General features: G+C 37.2%; 1 protein-coding gene across 4 annotated transcripts in view; it reads left to right on the forward strand.

Annotated features, from left to right (window-relative positions):
• Positions 1-20,785, forward strand: part of pbx1b (pre-B-cell leukemia homeobox 1b) — a 77,404-nt gene that overhangs the window by 46,595 nt on the left and 10,024 nt on the right. For 2 of the 4 annotated variants that reach the window (XM_066692264.1, XM_066692266.1), the window contains exons 3-7: positions 13,317-13,561; positions 15,047-15,112; positions 16,707-16,897; positions 17,788-17,923; positions 19,922-20,081. In XM_066692264.1, the coding sequence (XP_066548361.1) occupies positions 13,317-13,561; positions 15,047-15,112; positions 16,707-16,897; positions 17,788-17,923; positions 19,922-20,081 (798 nt within the window). The remainder of the gene's footprint in view (positions 1-13,316; positions 13,562-15,046; positions 15,113-16,706; positions 16,898-17,787; positions 17,924-19,921; positions 20,082-20,785) is intronic. The other 2 variants (XM_066692265.1, XM_066692267.1) reach the window with 1 other exon arrangement.

A 20,785-nucleotide genomic window follows, 5' to 3' on the forward strand; every position in this document is an offset into this window, starting at 1 on the left:
ATTCCAAGGACATGGTCTTTGGTTTTTAATTAAATGTTATTTAATTCAACCTTCAAATTTGAAACTAAAAATAAAAGCATGCTGTTTTTCATTATTTTTTATTCTCAATGGTGTATCTGGATCCCTGAAACAAAGAGCCATTATGCATTTCGAGTAATTATGACTTTCTCATTTTGAGAAGAAAAAAAAACAAAAAACTGTCAAACCTGGTATTTTTGTTTCCGTCAGTCATGATAGAATTAAAATTAGGAAATTGAATATGTTGAAACTACAAAAAAAAATGCCCGGTTCATTAGCAGTTCATATGTTTGACTTTTCAGTAGACATAAATAACGCACACTGGAACTAAAAGCTTTCCCGTTTGTTCTTGTTGATAGATCTAGGCTATACCATTTAATTAGTCCATTTGTTTTGTAGTGTAATTGTTCACCGATCTTTGTTACCTTGTTACTGTACTCCTTATGCATTAGTTTTGGAAATTGGAGGACAGGATACAAATAATTATAATCATGTATATGTGTTTTTGTGCATGTGTTTAATTTGGTTACTTGTGTTATTCATCAAAATAACCAAAAATCTATTAAAACAAGCCCACCTTTAGAAGATTATTTTTGGAATCCATGAATTCCAAAAATCATAAATAAATTACACTAATGACAGAGAAACCTTTCTGACACAGAGACCTATTGTAATTACCGTTTCCTTGTGTATTATATTCCTGAGTATATCCATGGTAGAAAAGGTAATGCCAAGTGTTTGTAAATGTGCATGTTTGTGTAGTTCAAGAGCCGGAATGGATGCATGTAGGAGAGGAGCAGTGTACATACAGCGTGTATTGCCCCAGTGATCCCAAACATATGCCCTGTGTCTTTATAGACCTAGTTTAAGGGACATTCTCCCAGACACATTTCTGAAGGTACATCGAGGGTTAAAAAACAAAAAAACAAAACAATAAATAAGCCTTATGCAAATGAGATCGCGTGTAACAGGTAGACTTAAACAAACGCTGTCAGATGAATTCAGTGTCTCCGATCGTCACTGCTGCCTGCCTCCATTCGGAAACCCTCATCTGCTCCAGATGTGGTTTAATTTACTGCGACTTGGCTAATTACAGTAATTAAGGATTAATTACTGTTAATTACTTTCACATAAACTCATCGCCAGTCAAAGAGCGAAGCCTTATGAAAGCTGCCACATAAGCGAACACAAACACGGTGGCCTGTGAGACAGCGTCGGGTGTCTTTATTCGCCTGGACGGCTGTGAAAGGGCCTGGCCTCTCCCTGTTACCTCATGTAGATGTGACGGGGCAGCTCCCACATTCTCCCTGAGAGTCACCTTAAATTGTGATGCACTTATCTCCATGTCACACGCCAGTAAATCGGTTCACTTGTTCCTGTAGCTCCATTTCTTGGCACAAGCAGCACTGTAGGCATGGAGAGGAAACTAACAATGGTTTTCATTTTGATTTGTTTATGTATGTTGGTTATTTAAATACGATGAGATGGTTGACTGAAATAAACATGCAGAACATTAAACCTTAATGTTAAAGGAACGTTATGTATACGTTAAATACAATCTAGACTTACAGGATAAATAAATACACATCCAATCACACGTAACGTAACACCGTAAATTGACAATTCAGTAGGACAGGGGTTATATTTTTGAAAGTCCATTTTCAGTTAGAGAAAGATTGCATTTGCTGAATGAATTGTGTACAAGTGTAGAACTCTTGAGGAAGCTCATTGGTCTTATGTAGTCTGACAGTGATGCTAACAGTCTTTTCACCAAAAACTAGAAACGCATATAACTTTATTACAATGTAATCATAATAAAGTTAAATTAAATAGCAGTAATTCCATTTGAACTATGAAGGAAAAGATGACAATGAAGCGATACTACGGGCAATGCTGTTCTGAAGTGAACATAATTAATAAAACCTTGCTAATTACCCTTAGGATCAGAGATTAAGTAAAAATGACCCATCCCTTGGTAAACATCCCCCAGAAACGTGGGATAAATGACAAAAATATACTTTAAGCTGGAGATATTAGATTTGGAAAATTGACTTGGCAAAAAACATGCATAATTAATTCTGACTTGGATCAGTGTCGCAGTCTCGAAAATGGATAATCTTTCATTTATAGTTTATGACTTTCATGAGATCCTCCCATTGGCGTGTGACAGGCTGCTAACAGGGGGATCCTGGAGATGACAGGAAAACAATGGCACAGGCATGTCGTGCCCGCTGAAAAACACCGGACTAGGACACGCTAGGTACAGGCCAGCCAGGGACAGCTGAGTCCAGGGAACTGAAAATGCAAAGATTCTCTCTCTCTCTCTCTCTCTCTCTCTCTCTCTCTCTCTCTCAAAGTAATTATGTGTGTCTGTATGTATATATAACATATAATTACTTTTACGTAATTCACTGACATTTGGTGGTTAAAGTCTGGGAAAAAAAAAAAGTCAGTACAATTAAAAATAAATTATTATTTTAAAATCGCAGAAGATTATATATGATCTTTTACAGTTTGATGTATTTTTGAAGGAATTATAGTTGTGCTCATTTTAGTGTTGATTAGTGTTAAAGAATGTGACATCCTCATTTAGCCTATTGAATGAATGGCTTTAATAAGAGCCAGGAGTGGAGGTGGGGTAGCACTAATGACATGACAGACCCATCAACATTGCCCCTCAGGAGCTGGAATCCCACTGTGGGACACGGGCCACTGTTTAAATTGCAGACAACCCAAGTTAGGGATAGTGTGCGTTTGTACATCTCTTTAATGTTGTTTACAGTGAAGGATTAGAGGGTTCATATTTCTGAGAAGAGAAACTGATTTAAAACCATATCTTTGCATCACGTATACAGCCATTCATGAATATGAGTTTTGTGCATTTGAAGGTATGGAAACTGCATTTGTTTTGGCAATTTAAAGCATATTTGCATAATTTTGAATCTGGCTTTTTAGCTGAATAATTGGAGTGAATTAAGTTATTGTGTTACAGCAGCACTTTCTTATTAAATGCTCTATTTTACTGTACTGCATTCCTTGATTGATTAAAAAAATAAATGCATGCATTGAGATATAATTTGAAGCCTTAGGATATTCAAACTGCATTTATTGAATGTGTAGAACATTAGTCTGATTAGATTAAGTAGATACGTTATATATATTTTAAGACGCACAAAGAAAAAAAACTTAAATGGCCCGAGGCCTAATATATTGCCTATTTTGAATAAAGTATACCATTCTTTTAATGAACCCCTTTCACTTAAAATACGGGGTAAAAAATCTCTTTCCTGTAGCGCTGACTGCTTCATTACAGCCTGCCCTTAGGCCTGGTTTGGCCTGCTTAAACTTCCAATGATTATAATTACCATTATTAGAAATAGCTGCAGGGGAGGTGTTCAAACACCAAATGAAGTGTGTGCCTGTCCGATCGCCTTGGAACTACTGGTTGGAAGCTCTGGGGACCACGAAAGACAAGAAGCCACCAAAGCTGGCTAATGTGATGGCTGTCAGGTCCACTCACGCCAGCTGTCAGATAGAAAATGCGCCAGGGTTCATTTTTTTAATTGACACCTTACTTTCTTATTCCATTCTTGTTTCTTGCCGTTGTATTGTTCTTTCTGCTTTCTTTGCTACTCAGACTAACAATCTGTAAGTTAGGCAGAGGGTATCCTACTTCCCAACACACGCCTGCACAAGGCAGTGCTTTATAATGAACAGGGAACGGGTTTTTGAATCTTTTCAGCGTTTTTAATTTCTGCCCACTTACTGAACTATTTATTTTGGCATCTTGTTTCTGTGAGTCAAGATGCTCCAGCGATCTAATATATGATGATCTTTTTGACCTATTTGAATACATTATTATTATTATGATTATGATTATTATTATTATTATGATTAATATTAATATTAATAATAATAATCATAATCATAATAATTTTATTTACTACTATTGCATAATAATTTATTAATAATATTAATAATATAATATTATTATTACAGTCAGCATTGTGTATATATGTTAAAATTACAAAGGCTGGTTTTAAAAGCAGAACATACATTCTCTTTTAGGGGGAAAAAAGTATGTATTTAGTTAAGCCAATGCTACATTTTTTAAATGGTTCCTTATTAGTTCAGTCCATCCACAGATCAAGAACAAATATATAATGGAAAAATGAAAATATTGTAAGTTCTGAAAGTTTTGATGTAAAAAATTGTTCCTTAGCCATAGAAAGGCATACAAAAATGTGTTTTAAGGATTTATTTATTCTGTGAAGTCTCCTGCAAAGGAAGAATACAGCCTGGATATTGTGTGTGTGTGTTGTGCTGTACTTTAGTAGGAACAGCGATTTATAAATGACTGAGTTTTACAGTATGTGCTCTGTGCATGTTGTCCGGGGCTTTGATTAAAATGCAGTAGTAGTTTAGGTAACTTGCAGTGTACACTGTAAAGAGAGAAGATAAAAAAAACATGATTTTAACAGTTTGATGCTTGTCAACCTACTTTGTGTCTCTTGGTTTCCCATCCATTCCAGTACATTGCATTACTATAACGAATGATGCTGATGTTAAATTAGCATGTAGCTGTCGCTTTGGTTCTGGTCCCCGGTATGTGACAGGCCCACCGTTGCATGGGCTGATGTCGAGTGAGGGTGATTTATTAACTGCTAAAGCCACAATGAAGTGCTCCCAGTGAATCACCAACACAAACAAATAGTACTAAATTGTCACTATAAATTCCACAAGAAATACTAAGCACAGACCAACCACACAGGGGTTAATTTATCTGAAATGCTGCCTGATTATTCACTGTTCTTTTGACATTTACTGCTAGAATGTGAATTCTGACCATATCGTTACATTAATTCCCTAAAGTTCGAAATGAGATGCCATCGCAACTTTTTTTATTTCAGACTGCAGGACTCATTAGAGCTCCCATTTTTAACTGTGTAGAATAGTTTTTATTGTACGTATTCTGCAGTACATTTGTGAAAATTAATTTGGGCTATGGAGACAAAGCATAACTTTGTTTCATATCCTGTTGAAAAAATGTATTGTGGTATACAGATTTGGCACACTTTCTGACTTCTAAAGATATTTATTTTAAAGCCAAGTTGCATCATATAATTAAGCCAAAACAAAGGAGGAGAACATTGCCTGTATTTCTGATACTCAGGGGGTTATTTTAGGCTTTGTTTTTCTGATTCTTTGTTTTTGCATTTTGTTGTTTTTGTGTTTTGTTTGACTTGTATGTAGGAGCAGTGATATTCAATGTCTGCTTACAAGCTAACCTCACTTTAATTTAGTAGTAGCTATGTATGTTTAGAAGTTGTTTGAGAGGTCTGTTTATTCCGGCTTTAATTTAGATACACACAACAGTTTACTTATGCTTAGTTTGAAGGCGATAGAATAGATTTCAGGCTGCCAAATATGATGCTAGATTGCTGACAGGACCACACACACCTGTGGCCATACACAAGTGATAAGACAAACTGGAGGCCTGCCAGATCCTTTACCACGTGGGCTGACAATCACGCTGCGATTGAAAAAAGGCCGAGAGGGAATAATGATAGTCGTAATTTGAATACGGCATACTGTATATTATCAATACTGCTGTTATCCTGCAGATGGCGAAATCAAAAACAATGTGTTTAGGAGCATGGTGAAAGATCTTGGAATTAATTCCACCGGCAGCCCGAGAATAAATTCTTCCTCCATCATTTTGGATGCTATTTCAACCTGGTGAAACGAGCTCATTGCATGTGTTCACCGATTGATCAGACACAGAAACTGTACAATAGGCCTCGATCGTGTCTATTGCTAACACTGCTAACATTGCTAACACCTAACATGCCAGCTTTGGAATGCTCAGGATGCGGAGGATTTAAACCAATGCTCCTCAATACCTATATACTCTAAAAAGTGGAATGTGATTCTGGAATTCACAGTCAATGGGTTGTAATTGAAGTGTTCCTATTGGAAATCCCACTTCGAAGTCTGTACAACTTAGTGTGCATAACCGAGATTTAGGGGTGCCAGTCTGATCAGGGTACACTGCATACGACTGCTTTGCCCACAAAACTCACCTTACATAATAAACACTGAGCATAAAATAATAAAACATACACATCATAATGTATTAATATTATTAACTCTTATTAAGTACTTTAAATGGTGATGATCAAAAATGTGGGCTCTGGAGATGTGCAATAGGTGAAGTATTATTCCATAGTGTTCTGGCCAGCATTCTGTGCCAGTGTTTGCTTGTGGGCTTCTCTCTCTTCTTTTCTTTTTTTAAGTTAGGAGTAGATCATGTTACAGTATTGATGTGAAATGGAGCTGTTCCAACAGCCAAGTATCTGCCAGTCTGAGATGGGAGAACTTTTATCATTTCTGTCAGAAACATCACAACTTGCTTGTTTGACCATACATCTTCCTAATTGTGACAGAATACTCCAACATTATTAATTAAACATGGTTTAATTTAACCGCTTAGCAGGAGCGAAGGAGTGGCTGGTTTGTCTACCATGATGTTACAGGGTTTTTTTTCGTGTGTGTGCGTGTGTTTTTCTTTCTCCTTGTTTTGTGTTCAGTTGTTTATTAATGTAATAAACCATTCAGCCAGTTGTGATATGGAGCTGCTGAAAAAGTAATGACCTGGCTCGCTGGAAGGTGTGGAAAAGGTCGCTTTGTCGCTTTATACACAAATACGGGAGAATTCCCTTATTTTGTCAATTAGTCTTTAAAATGCAGGGTGGCCTAAAGTAATTTAAATATTTCATTCTGCCGGCTGCTAATGCACTGTGCTCTGCAGATGGTGCTCGCTTCATCCTTCTGGACAAGGTTCAATTATGGATGAATGAGAGAACGGAGATTTGTCTTTTGTCGTTCTTAAATTAAAGCATCAGAGTCTAAGGGTTAAGTTGAAATGATCTGGGTGTCTGTTTATCATGGCACAATAAATATTTTAACGTGTAGGGTACCCTTGCATTATACCACTGCCTCTACAGAGTGGTTTGTTAATGGAAATTTGCAGACATTAATGAATGTTATCCTTTACATACAAACCAGTTTGGCACAAGAAAAAGGTCCAAAAGGTGTATAAATCTTCTTTAGGCTTTAATACTGTATTTAACAAAAATAAATAAAACAAGAAAATGGATGCTTCCAGAGCTTCTCCTTGGAAATCAAATAAATAAATATGTTTAAATATACGATCAGACAGTAAAAAATCTGTCTCTCAAAATGTGACGCCCTGTTTTTTTATTAAATATTGATTTGATTTATAAAAGGCCAGCAGCTGTAAGGTGGGAAATTATACCCTTTTTTCTCCTTTTTTTTTTTTGGTGTTTGTTTATGAGAAAAGCACTTTCTTCGGTCCAATGTGATGATGAAAAAGGGGTCCGCTTACTGTAACTACCCCTCGTGGACCGGTGCTGACCTTTCAGCAGTCTCCCGCACTGGTACTGTAAGATGGCTGGCAGAACGATGGAGAATTATTCTTCCCTCTAGGAAGAAGGGAATACAAGACAACACGTGTCTGTGCAGGGGCAGGGTTTACAGAGAGAAAAAAGAAAAGAAAGAAAGAAAGAAAACCCTCGCCGAACAATCAAGGAGGCTAATGCTTGCTTTCAAGTGTTATTTTTTATTCCCATACAGCCGTCTTGTCATGTATGGAAGGCAGTACGGGGCTCTATTGAATAAACACAAACTAGCAGCGGCATAATAACCAGATCCACTGAATCAAAATGTCTGGATAAAAGGTTGTCTAATCGGATACCAAGTGGGAATCGCACATCAGTGGTTGGGGAGTAGGATTAAGACTTGTCTAACAACAAGTCAGCTTTGAAATGGTTCCAAATGGGAAAACGCATCCATTAGAGACTTACATATTTCCAAGAAGTGCTATATTCACAGAATTAAGGAAGGCACAAAAAAAAAAAAAAAGGATAATTGTTTATCCCTGGGAGTACTGTTTATGTTGGTCTGCGGGTGGTTAAGTAAGTTCAACAGCACTGCAGTTGGGGAAGCACAGCAGACCCAGGGCTGGTAACATTAGGACAAATCAATTAGCTTGCTATTAGAAAATTAAAACAAAGCGGCTCAGAATGGTTTGTGTAATTATGACCCATAGCGAAGTACATTTTATGGAAGCCAGGGTTTTTATTAATTGTATTTATTTAAGATAATCCATTTCATGCATTTAATTTTATGCTTGGGGATGGGGTTGGAATAAATAAATCATCATTTGCCTTCATAGAAATGTTGTTTCCAGATGAACTGATCACACTACAGGTCATTCATAAGATTTTGTACCCAACAGATTTTCTTTTTCTCTCTCTCTTTATGGCTGTTAGTGTTTCATGGGTTAATTAAAGACACTTTCACTCAGTGCCTTCAATTTTTCTTTTTTTTTCTTTTTTTTTTTAATAATTGTATAATATAATAATTCCTTTTATTGTTTTTGGAATGCAAATATATATATATGCATTTTTCTTTTTCATTGGGCTCTGCAAGGGAACTAATTCAGGTCTTTTTATACAAGGAAATAGCTTTTAATTTTTTTTCTTTGTCATGACAGTTCAAGAATTGATCACACAATGATCTCTTGTCAATCACTTCTTAGAAATTCTCTCATTCTCTCATTTGTTCCTTTTCTAATTTAGGGTTATTTTGTGTAGTTTTATGTGTATTCATTCTGACAGATGTTCTTGGAAATACCTCAAAAGGACAGATGTCCAGAGGGTGTAGATACTTGCTGGGCAGCCCTGATCTCAAGGGGGTCACAGTCCTGGAGGGTTTGTAGGTATCTTTAAATCACCACCTGCTTAAAAACCTGGAAACCATGCTTAATTTGCTCAATTTAGCAAATAATTGGTTCTATTCAGTAACTGAGAGCTCAGGTGGAACGACAACCAGAAGATCCTGTTGTCTCAGAGGACACAGGCTGCCCAGCACTGGGGTAGATAGTCAGGTCAATACCACAAGACACAGCTTGCATCACAGGAGAGGACAGCCACATACGACTGGAATCCAAGCCTTCCTTCAGTTCCTTTTAGACTGTATTGGAACGTTTAAATAAACAAACACTTTATTTTACATATATAAATGTTTTGTTGCACTTGTACTGTTAAGGGTCTCTGGGGCCCACACTTGCACAGAAGTCTTCTTCTTGCTGACAGAGGACCTCTTGTTTGTTGTTTTCATTTGGGACATGATAAAATAAGAAAGTGTGGAACGGGGATGTTGTAGATGTCTCGAATAGTGGCCTGACAAATTACACCCCAGCGCGTTAATGATAACCTTGGAGGACAGTTAAACATTTATTGGTGCTTCCGTTTTTCCTTTTAAATTATTTTATTTGTATTTATTTATTCAAGTATTTTTTCCCGAAGGTTAATTGTGTACCCGATTACTATGTAGTGTTTATCTGTTCAGTTATGTTTATTTTAGGTTCTTCACATTTTGTCCTCATATATTCTGTTTAACTCCAGCTTTCTCGTGCTATTTTAATACATGTGATACTTTGATACCGTTTGGCTGGTTTCTTATCTTTCCTGTTGACTGTGAAAAATGGTGTCCAAATGTAAGGCTAATGGTAGCAGTCTGCGCATTTATTAGACTGTGTCAAAAATTGAAATTTCTTTGCCTTTGCACATATAAAAATATGTTGAGATTTTTTTCTTTCCCAAACCCATCTTGCAGGAAATTGATTCAGAACAAAACAAAAAAAAAACGTTTCTTGGAAGTGAGTTTAGGGTCATTTTCTTCTTGTAATATGGAAGTCGGCCCAATCCGCTTTTTCACAGATGGAATAACAGTGTAAAATGCTACACTTCGTATGTTGTGTCGCGATTCCTTCTGTGTTGTGAGGATTATCTTCTAAGACATAGCTGGCATTTTTTTGCCATTTATACCGTTTTTCGTCTATCTTTTTAAATCACTACATAATCAGTAAATTGCCAATTTGGATAACTATTCAGTATTTACAGCTACAGTGGTTGGATTCAATTGACAAAGCAGTCAAAACGGCAGAGGGATATGTTTAATAAATCTGCAGTCTAGTTTACAAATGCGTTTTCTCATTTCATTCTTTTGCTGTCTTTCAGTCTGTACACTTGAGCACTGTATAATGTTTAATGCCAATTGTCCAGGTCAGATGCTGCTGATAATGTCTGTGGTCCATCCTTCCCTCCAGACAAGTTTATTTTAGAGCAATTTTAACGAATGGATTTTAGCCCACTACCATACGTGTCAGGCAGCTACTCTTTTAAAGACTGATTGGGGGAGTAGTTACGCCAAGGAAAATAAACATTTCTGAATGTGAAACCGAGGCCTGACAGATATAAATTGAATCATTGCATGAACACAGGGAATTGTGCAGCTCTGTTTTCATGTGACAGTCTAGACATGTTGGAGGGGGGGAAGTATGCTTTAGTTTATTCCGGTTTATGTCTAGTATTTAAAAATATATAGAATTAAAACTTTATAGTTTTATTGTTCTATAACAATATATTTGTGTATATAAATATCAATATGCATTATGCATGACATTTCTAGTATTTGTTTTATAGGTTTCTATACTATCTCATATATATATTTTTTATATATATATATATATATATATATATATATATAATTTTCTTTTTTTCTCATTTTTGTGAGGATTGAGAATAGATGTAGGTTTCTTTCAAGGTAAAAGACGATAAAACATGTTTACATGAATTAAGTTGCTTTTACATTTAGCACTGTGGACTTCTTTTCATACTTAATGTACAGGTTCTGTATTTATGAGTCTGTAGTAACTTCTGAAATTCTACTGTGAATGAATAAGTAAGCATTGCAAGTCTGATCGAGGGGGGGAAGAGTAGCTTAATGTAAAAACAACCTCGTCGGCCATTTATTTTTAATTATTATTTAGCTTAAGTTGTGCAAGTTCAGTGGGAGAAGAAATTTGTGCATCTGTACAAAGCGAGAGGCCCTCATTGGCCCTTTAAAGTTTGATTGTCGGAGACCGATTGGAAACAGATGATGTCAGGGTTACTGTAGAGGAGTTCAGATCTGTCTTTGCCATAGGTAGTTGAAGGTCTTTTTTGTCTTTTCTACCTTGTCAGAGGGATGAAGGACATGCACTAATGAAACAGGATGTTTGTTCGGTCCTTAGATCCCCAGAGTCGTCTGACCACTCCCCAGTCCTCCCTGCTAAGAGCCTGCTGCCTGAACTTTTGACCTTCCACTCATGAAGAATCTTGACATTTGCATTTGGAGTCATCTTGAAAAAACTAAAGGAAGGACTGAGAACCCTCCCATTTGGGAAAACAATTGACATCATATTTATCTTGTTAAAACCATATAGGAAAATTAATCGAATGTGTACCAAATGCACACATTCTTTTTACATTTTAAATAATATATCCTCTCAGGCATCTTTGTTTTGAGGAAGACATACAAAAATAAAAGTACAATAATGCATTCCATAATATTGTACATGTTCATATTTGAAATAATTTGGATTTCTGTGGTACAAAGGAAGTGGGAACTGATACTTACCAAAATACTTTTAAAATCAACATAAAATCTGTATTATCATTATTATTCATTATGATAATTATAATACATATGCCATATGTTGTGTATGTATCCATGTGTATGTATATACATATATATTGCTATATTGTCATTTTAAAACACCTTGTAATAAATCCTGTACGATGTCAATTATATTTTCCCCACACCTGCATCTGACTGACTTGACAGAATGAAACCCATAATGATGCCTTCACGTATGATTTCCAGCCTGATTTTGTGATATTGTTAAGTGTAACGTACCCTGCGTGTAACCTCGGAAATGAAGAGAGACCACCTTTCACTCTGACAGAACACAGAGAGAGACCTCTAGTGGGAATGAACAGAGCAGTGTTTGGTTTTGTTTTTCTCCACTAAAGCAAAGTGAAAGCCTAGCAGCAGAACCTGTATGTATACTGTGGGTTGCTTTGGATATATTAACAGGTCCAGGGCAGTAGTGTTCAGTGTGAAACCATTGTAATGCTCAGTCATTGTGTATAAAACAGACAGAGCTTCTATCACATTGTCCGTAGCCCTGTCCTTGTGTTATAAATGTAGGTGAATAGCCACGGCTGAGGCTGTAGTCTGGGACTCACAGATAGTGATTTTATAATGTATTGCAGGCTTTATAAAAAATGTTGTGCACTATATCAATCCAGTGTAGTCAGACAAAACTCCTCCTCCGGGTGTTAAATGCATTGAAGACACCGATTAAGTCCAATACAGCTGCCACAAAATGTATTTGAGAATTATGTGCACAAAAACGAATCAGTCAGTTGCCAAATGTACTTATTTTTCTGCCATTTACAGCATGATCTTCAAAAGGGATGAACAGAGTTATGTAATCCAATTATTTAATTTATATTTTAAGGACCCATGTTATATTTTATGAAATTATTTGAAAGGTGTTTAAGAACTGACCTGAAAGATTTATTAAAAAAAAAAAAAAAAACTTTTCAGGAAATTTATTTATAACTAATATGAGCATCTCCAACTAATTTAGACCTCTTTTATAATGTTATATTATAAAAGTATTTTTAAACCAGTTATAGAAATACATGAGGAACCACAGTGTATTCACAATCACAATATATGTATTTCATATGTTCTGCTCTCGCCAACATATTTTTTAATTCGTTCACTGATTCAGCATATTGCATTTTAACATTTAAGAATAATAGAGCAGAGTTCAATAGTCTGAATTATTTGTGATTTAGCAAGTCTAATGAATAAAATAAACTCTGCGTTGACACTGATAATGATTTAATTTCAATTATATACGAAATTGATGAAATCATGATTTTACTATCTTGTATCTTGCCAAATACAGTATGTATCTCCCGTTTTTTTATGGCACAGAAATGAGTAATAAAAGTGTTCATGATTTATAAAGTAGATGGGCTGTATTAAGTGGGGTGGTTGAGCAGAGAGTTGCTGTGTACTGCTACCCTGACTCCAAAAGGGCAATGTACTTGAGCAATGGAAGAACTGCATAATTACACACTATTTGCAGTAAAAAAAAAAAAAAAAAAAAAAAACGAATTTTTCCTTATTCTGCATATGCAGTGATGGTAAACCTGTTCTGATTTTATTTTTTCAAGTATTTTCAGCAACAGGCGAGAACATTTGTTTAACCATGTCATTTTTTGAGTTATTTCAAGCTTTGCACCTCTGCTTGGAAAAAATAATAAAGTAAATATACGAAAGAGTGACCCAAACTCTCCCCTGTCTTCCAGTGCTCAGTATCCGAGGAGCCCAAGAGGAGGAGCCGCCGGATGCCCAGCTGATGCGACTGGACAACATGCTGCTGGCAGAGGGCGTGTCCGGGCCGGAGAAGGGTGGCGGCTCGGCGGCAGCGGCAGCAGCGGCAGCAGCATCAGGAGGGGCCGGTTCAGACAACTCCGCCGAACACTCGGACTACAGAGCCAAACTCTCCCAGATACGACAGATCTACCACACCGAGCTGGAGAAATACGAACAGGTAAGAGCGCTTCGCCCGCACGCATGGCATCGCACCACACGGCATCCACAGCAGCCGGAGGCACAAATTAACAGCAACTGTCAACATCTAGCGTCTTATTTTTCAAGGTAACATCAGATCACTAGAGGTGCTCTTCACTGCCATTAGTTTACATTCTTGTACAAGTGTTTTTATTCACCCTGTGGGGTCTCTCTCCCCATGTCAGTAATAATTTAGAGGTTTCTGGGATGTTTTATTTGAAGTCAAGTGAGCTCACCACGACTCGCTATGCGCAGACTGATCTGGCAGCAGGGAGGGGGAATTGGAACCAACTCCCTAAAATGAACATTGATTATCTATTTATTTTTCCTTTGTTATGTTTCTTTTGTTTCCTTAAAGATGGAAATCCTTGATTTTTATTGGAAGCGTTTTGTTTCCTCTGAGGCAAGACAAGGTGCGTCTAGTTTTTTTGAGATGGGATATGGCTTTTAAATATAAACAGGCCTTGTCTGAAGCAACACATGTGGAACGTTTTTCTGGCCCTTTCTGTAGTGTTATGGTGGTGCTTCTTCAGCAAGTGAAAGAAAGCTCCCTCCAGCTCCATGTCTTCCAGGAGTGAGCTTCCCATAGCGTGTGGTAAGAGGGCTTGATGGGTTATCGAAAAATGAAAGTGCGGCTTGACCTGAAGATACAGATAGGGAGCGCTTTTACACCAAAAAGTTTTCTATTTTTTGGCGTCAGGTGAATTTCCATAGTCTGGTCTCAAGTGGCCACAGTGCGCTTTACCAGGGAAGTCAACGTCTTCAAGTTAACAGGAATTCTCAGTGCAATACATTCACCGTGTCTCAGTACCAACCCCAGTTCTGAGTAGTGATCAGTGTCACTTCCTATTTTTTCCCCCTCCATTATTTGTCATAACGCAAATTAGATATATTACTTTGAAAAATCCAAGCCTTTTGTTTGACTGCAGATCAAAACTTTGCACCACCCACCAATTACACGTCTACACATGTCAATTGATGTTGAATTTTTTGCTCCTAACCAATGGAAGCCCACCATGAAGGATTGAGGCTTGGAATTTGCAATTGGCGTGTGGGTTGGGGTTTGTATATGAATAAAATGCTTTATGAAGAAGCAGTGCAATTCTTTAAGGGGATTTCACAGAAGTTACAGATATACTTTTATCTCTTTAGCAGTGCATGCATATGTTGCTTTAATTATGTTTTTAAAAATGCATGCATGTATGTTCTGTGTCATGAAATGTTTTTTCTGTAGTTCAGGCATATTAATGTTTTGCATTATTAACTCATGTAATTTGTCTTTTTTCTGTCGAAAGTGGGGTTTACCTCAAAATCCCACCGAATGAAATAGTGTTCATCGGATACAGGGTTGCCATCAGTTAGTGCATTTACTGACAGTTAGAGACATATAAATGAAAAATAAATTAAATAAATAAAAATCACATGAACGTACCACCATCACATGTTCACAATTTATATATTTAAGATGGTATCCAAGTGCGGAAGGACTGGCAATCAGAATTTCACAGGAAATGCTGCCAACGGAATTCAGGTACAATCCTTAGTACACATTTGTTTTCTATGCACTCTAGTTATGTGTCTTTCATGATGTTAGTAAACCTGTTTGCTATCAGTTAAACCAGTAATCACAGTAAAGCAAGTATACAGTGGATGGCAACCCTGACTCTGATGCATTTAATATATTTCAATAACTCTGTATGGTATAAACAAAATAAATATATATAGGCATACCTGTGTTAAGTAATATTATGTACATGTTTCATTCGCATTAAAAAGAGGAGGTTGGTAACATATATTACTCCATACTCCACCCGTACACACTCTTTAAACTTAGCATATGTGAGAAGAGCATTCTGGGAAACATTATTTAGTGTTAACACGTTCTGAATAACAGCTGTGATGAAATGCCACTGCTCAGTGCCACATTGGCGTCCTGTATAAAGGCGATTTCAGAGTTATTTACACACGCATTAGCAACGAACTGCCACAAACATTAGTTGCCTTTGATTACACCAAAAACCCAATTACATTTTGACCTCAGATTTAAAATATAGTTATTACACTGTGTTGAAGCACAACCACAAATCATAAATGCAAGCCCCTTCTGATATTCTTCATTGGAAAATCAATATTAGAAGGTGCATGTGGCTTTCTTTGGCCAAGTGCTTCTATTGTTTCTTAGACTAATGCCAGAAGGATTTGATACTGGGATTTCTAGCATTCCTTGTATTCTGTCTATACTTTTTAGTTTGACAAAGCTAAAGATGTGGTTATGCAAAACTAGTATTTACCCGATTGTGTTCGGCTTTCTTTGTCTTTTACTTGACTGTAAATTGGCATTCGTGTCACAGCTGCTGTGCTCCATCTATGTTAGGCAGCCCAACCTCTGTACTGACAGTGAACAGAGTCCTTGTCCCAGAGCATGCGAGCATCTGGCTCCTCTTGCGCAAAAAGAGATGACTGTAATATCCAGGCTGGTTCAACTTTCAATTCACTGAGCATTAACAAGCACACACCACACCACGAGATAATGTTGTCAAGAGTGAAAGCCCGTAATTCCTGCATGTCTGTTTTGGATACGACACTTTGGAAAATGTCTTGCTCTTTCTTCTTTTTTTTTCTTTTATTCCTGAAATTCAGGGATGGAAATGCTTTAATACCGAATTTTCTTTCAAAACCCTATGTGGCTGGTAGAATTAAAATGATTATCCATAGGCAGCACATCTAAACACAGTGTTTTACGACTCATCTACAGATAGATGCCACTATAGATGTTTGCTGATAGAATTGGTGTCTTTTCTTCTTGTTCATATTGGGTTTTGTGCATTTATTGACTATATCATTTCCCCGAATACACAAACGCTGCAGCGTCTCCCATATTGTCATCTGTTAGTGTTTGAAGTGACTAATCTCATTAGTATTGCCAGCTGCACTCACACAAGCAGTTGCCACTTTTATAATGTTATTACTGTGCTATCATTGCTGATTTGAATGCTTGGTTGGTATTGTACCCAGATATTGCTCACAATTTCTTCGTAATATTGAGTGTGTAGTTTTTTTTCTTGGAGGCTGCATCGTAGCTTCACATTGTTTCACTTGGTGTGTGTTTGTGTTTTCTCTTACAGGCCTGCAATGAATTCACCACCCACGTGATGAACCTCTTGCGTGAGCAGAGCCGGACCCGTCCCATTTCCCCTAAAGAGATCGAGCGCATGGTCAGCATTATTCACCGCAAGTTCAGCTCCATTCAGATGCAGCTGAAGCAGAGCACGTGCGAGGCAGTCATGATCCTGCGCTCGCGATTCCTCGATGCCAGGCAAGTACAGTGCCGTTTTTACCCATAAGGCCCTGCAAATAACTACTGAGGTATATTACTGTCAGTGTCATGTTCTGGGAGCCAGTAGCTTTTTATGCTCAGTTTGGATTTTATACCTATACATTTTATGCATATATATATATATATATAATTTGTTTAAATGGCCTTTGTTGTTGTTCTTGTTTGTTTAACTTTTGTATTGATAGCCTTTGTATTCCAAAAGATTTTGCCAAACTACAAAAAAAACACGCCACATTATCAAAGCAGTTGTTCAGCAGAGTGTTGTTGCCGTTGTGTTTCTGTCATTCCCTTTGAAGATGATTTCTAGGGTTATTATGAGCAGTTCAGTTTACATAGTAAGAGCATACTTAGGTAGACTAATTAATCTTTCATCTTAACACCTCATGCTGTGTACATTTCCATTTATGTGAGGGGGGGTTGAGAGAGACTTTCCAGAACAAAACAAACACTCTGGCTCAGAGAGAATTTAATTGATTCAGGCTGGGAAAAGCTCATGTTAGGTGGATAATTACCAGTACTTATTCCTAAATGGTTCCTTCATCCAGGGAAAGGTTAAATATTTTCCATAGTATCAATAATCTCTATAGATGGTCTATCTTTATAACAGTATATCTAGTTCATCGTATAAAAAATGCTGTATTTTTGAAGTCATCTTGTAACATTGGAAACATGACACCTTTGACAATGCCACTTTAAAACCAGTTGAAATCACTGGATCCCTTATATGTGGAAGAGAAATTAGTTTTTTTTTGGTGTTGGCTGGTGTTCTCAAATCCATTTACTGCTTGGAAGTTGTGTATTGTTGTACGTTGTATAAACCGTATTGGTCACATCTCACTGTTGTTCTGTTCTATGTCCTCCCTGTGCAGACGAAAGAGACGAAATTTCAATAAGCAAGCAACAGAGATCCTCAACGAGTATTTCTACTCGCACCTCAGCAACCCCTACCCCAGTGAGGAGGCCAAAGAGGAGTTGGCAAAGAAGTGTGCCATCACCGTTTCACAGGTACCCCCCAACTACCCTCACAGTCTACTCACCCCCGTTATTCCCAGGATAAAGTCTGCTTCGTGGACTTCGTCTTTTTTTTTTTTTTTTTTGTTCATCTGTGCGTGTTACTGGTTAAGAAGACTAGACAGGGAGTACATTTTAATTAATGTATAATTAATAGGTGTGGAATAATTAATGAAAAAACGGCAAAAGCCCACCTCCACCTCAGTTCATTTCAGGTAAATTGATGGTTGTTTTCATAATTAATAAAGCTACAAAACAGTAATTCCTTTTAGGTGTTCTTACATTTGTATATTTTGAGTTTGATCATTTAAACACAGCTCAGTGTGTAATTGCACACCAGTATTTTTTTAGTCTTTTACTTATTTATTTTTTTGTTTGCATTCCCATACAGTTCTCTGTGCATCATTAGGGAGTATATTAATAACAGTGGATGTTCAAGGCTGTGTGTCAGCCCACGTTCGGATGATTTTCTCAGACCACCGTGGCTTCACTCTCTAGCTTTGTGACATCATGAGACCCCCTTCATCGAATACAGCCTTGTACTCAATTTCACACCACCACTTGTCACTTATATTAAATTCTGACCTGAAGTACGGCTCCGTCTGGTTCATGCACAGAGCGAGATTAGATTTGTATTGAGCGAAAGAAAGTTTCTCATTTGGATTCTGTTTTCAAAGGAGGATGTGTTGAAGCCTGGTAGATTTTTATTTTCTTTCGGTTATTTATTTGTTTGTTGATCTTATTCTCTTGGAGATTGAAATTCAAATCAGGATAAATGTTTCTTTTAATTAATTTTATACCGGGAAGAATATTATACAACATGGTTCTGATGACAATTGTTGCAGTGGTTGTTTCACTATGTAATACATCAGCCCTTGGATGTTTTTTATTTCTCTTTTGCTTCTGTTTTTAAAGCATTTGTGTCCAGTGTTACGCTCACCCCAGATATTCTAAATAACCTGTTTGCTTTATGATTCTACTAAATGTAAACAAGTAGTTGCAAGTACACCACCTATGTGATGTATTGAGTCTAATATAAAACCATGATATAGTGAGAGACACAGAAAAGGAAGTCCTAAAGACCTTACAACCTAACTCTCATGTTATTGTGAGCCTCAGAAATTAAAACCTGCATGGCAATACATACAGAAACACAGTAACGGATGAGAACTGTAAATAAATATATATTGTTGTACAATTACATAGTCCTGCTACACTACTGTTAAAAGTACCTAGATAACACCAAAACACTGATATGCCATCAAATTCACATCATGTTGTAGATCGGCATGAATCTCACTATGTCCGCCAATTTTTTTTACCGTAAACATAGGCATGTATTAAGGTTATCTGCATTTCTTATCCATGTAATAACTGGGGTATTAAGGTTATTTATTCAAAGTTAATATATCTGTGTGACCGTGATGACCCGCACAATCTCATTACAATGCACTTCATCACAAATACCTTATTACTTTAGACCAGGTTGAATTCATGTACAGCTTTAACAGTATCTGAAAAGAGCTTCAGCCTCAGGCATGTAAATCAGGCAAACTGTGGATGAAGAAAGGAGTGTGTTTTCCCGTGGGCACTGCCACTCTGCCCCCTGCAGTGCCCCTAACAACATGCTCCGCTATGCAGGGCCCTCTGCAGTCAGCCGCTTTGGAAGTGCAATCCAGTTCCCCACTGACTGTCACTCCCCGTTTCTTTAAAAAAAAAACATAATATATTTCAGCCTTTAGTTTAAGGTATTCAAAGTAGTTTGTGATTGTTTTTATAATTTTAAAAGATTGTATTTACTGTGGACTAATTGTATAATATTAGAATGCCTTGAATGAAACTAGATTTAAGATCTAATCATGAGGTTAAAAGATTCATGTTTTTGAAATGTGTTTTACGTTTTTTATTTGTGTTTGTTCATTTAATGATTGCAAATATATGAAATTCACTGTAGTATCTGACAAAACGATGTGCGCCCTTTTCTATCGGTAGGTATCAAACTGGTTTGGAAATAAACGAATCCGGTACAAGAAGAACATTGGGAAATTCCAGGAGGAAGCCAACATGTACGCTGCCAAAACGGCTGTCAGTGCTACGAACGCATCTGCTCACGGAAGCCAAGCTAACTCACCATCCACCCCAAACTCGGCAGGTAAGTGCTGAGGTCAAACAAGTCCACCTCCTGAGCCAGTCTTGGCTGTTCTCCATTAGTACGCTTTCAAAGGTGTAAGTAACGTTCACAGCCAAGAAGCACTGGGTATAAGTGACTCATGTCTATCACTACCTGCCTGGATGGGAAGGGCAGATTCAGCAGGAAGTGAGAGGAAGTTTGGGTTAACTTGGATGATTGATTCATGGCCATAATGTGTTGACAACAAGAAACAAAACGACTCATCTTTACAATCTACTTGCTGTTATTTTGTTCTAGAAATACTGCACTTAACAATAAATTGAGCTCTTTACTCAGGACCAGGATATATGGTAGGCTAGGAGTAAGTAAAATGACATATGCTTTAAATAAAATCCATACATAACCTGCACACTATATACGTTGGACGTTTACTCAATATGGTGAAAGGTCCATTTCTCAAAAGCATATTGAGACCAAAGATGAGCTAACCTGGGCCCCATTTGAAACAGCAAGTCTCTTGCCTTTTTGTTCTACCTCTGAACTAATCAAACCTCCATCCTCTTTGTTCACCGAGATTATCTTTTTCTCACCTAAACTGAGCTTCTGCAATTTAAATTGTGATTCAGTAAATCCGGGTGCATGTTACAGTGATAAAATGCATTGCCGTTTGGAAGGCTGCAGTTGGATTGTGTGTGTGTTTTGTCACTGCTGTCCTGTACGTTATC

The sequence above is a fragment of the Amia ocellicauda genome, chromosome 19 (genome assembly GCF_036373705.1).
Source record: "Amia ocellicauda isolate fAmiCal2 chromosome 19, fAmiCal2.hap1, whole genome shotgun sequence".
NCBI lineage: Eukaryota > Metazoa > Chordata > Actinopteri > Amiiformes > Amiidae > Amia > Amia ocellicauda.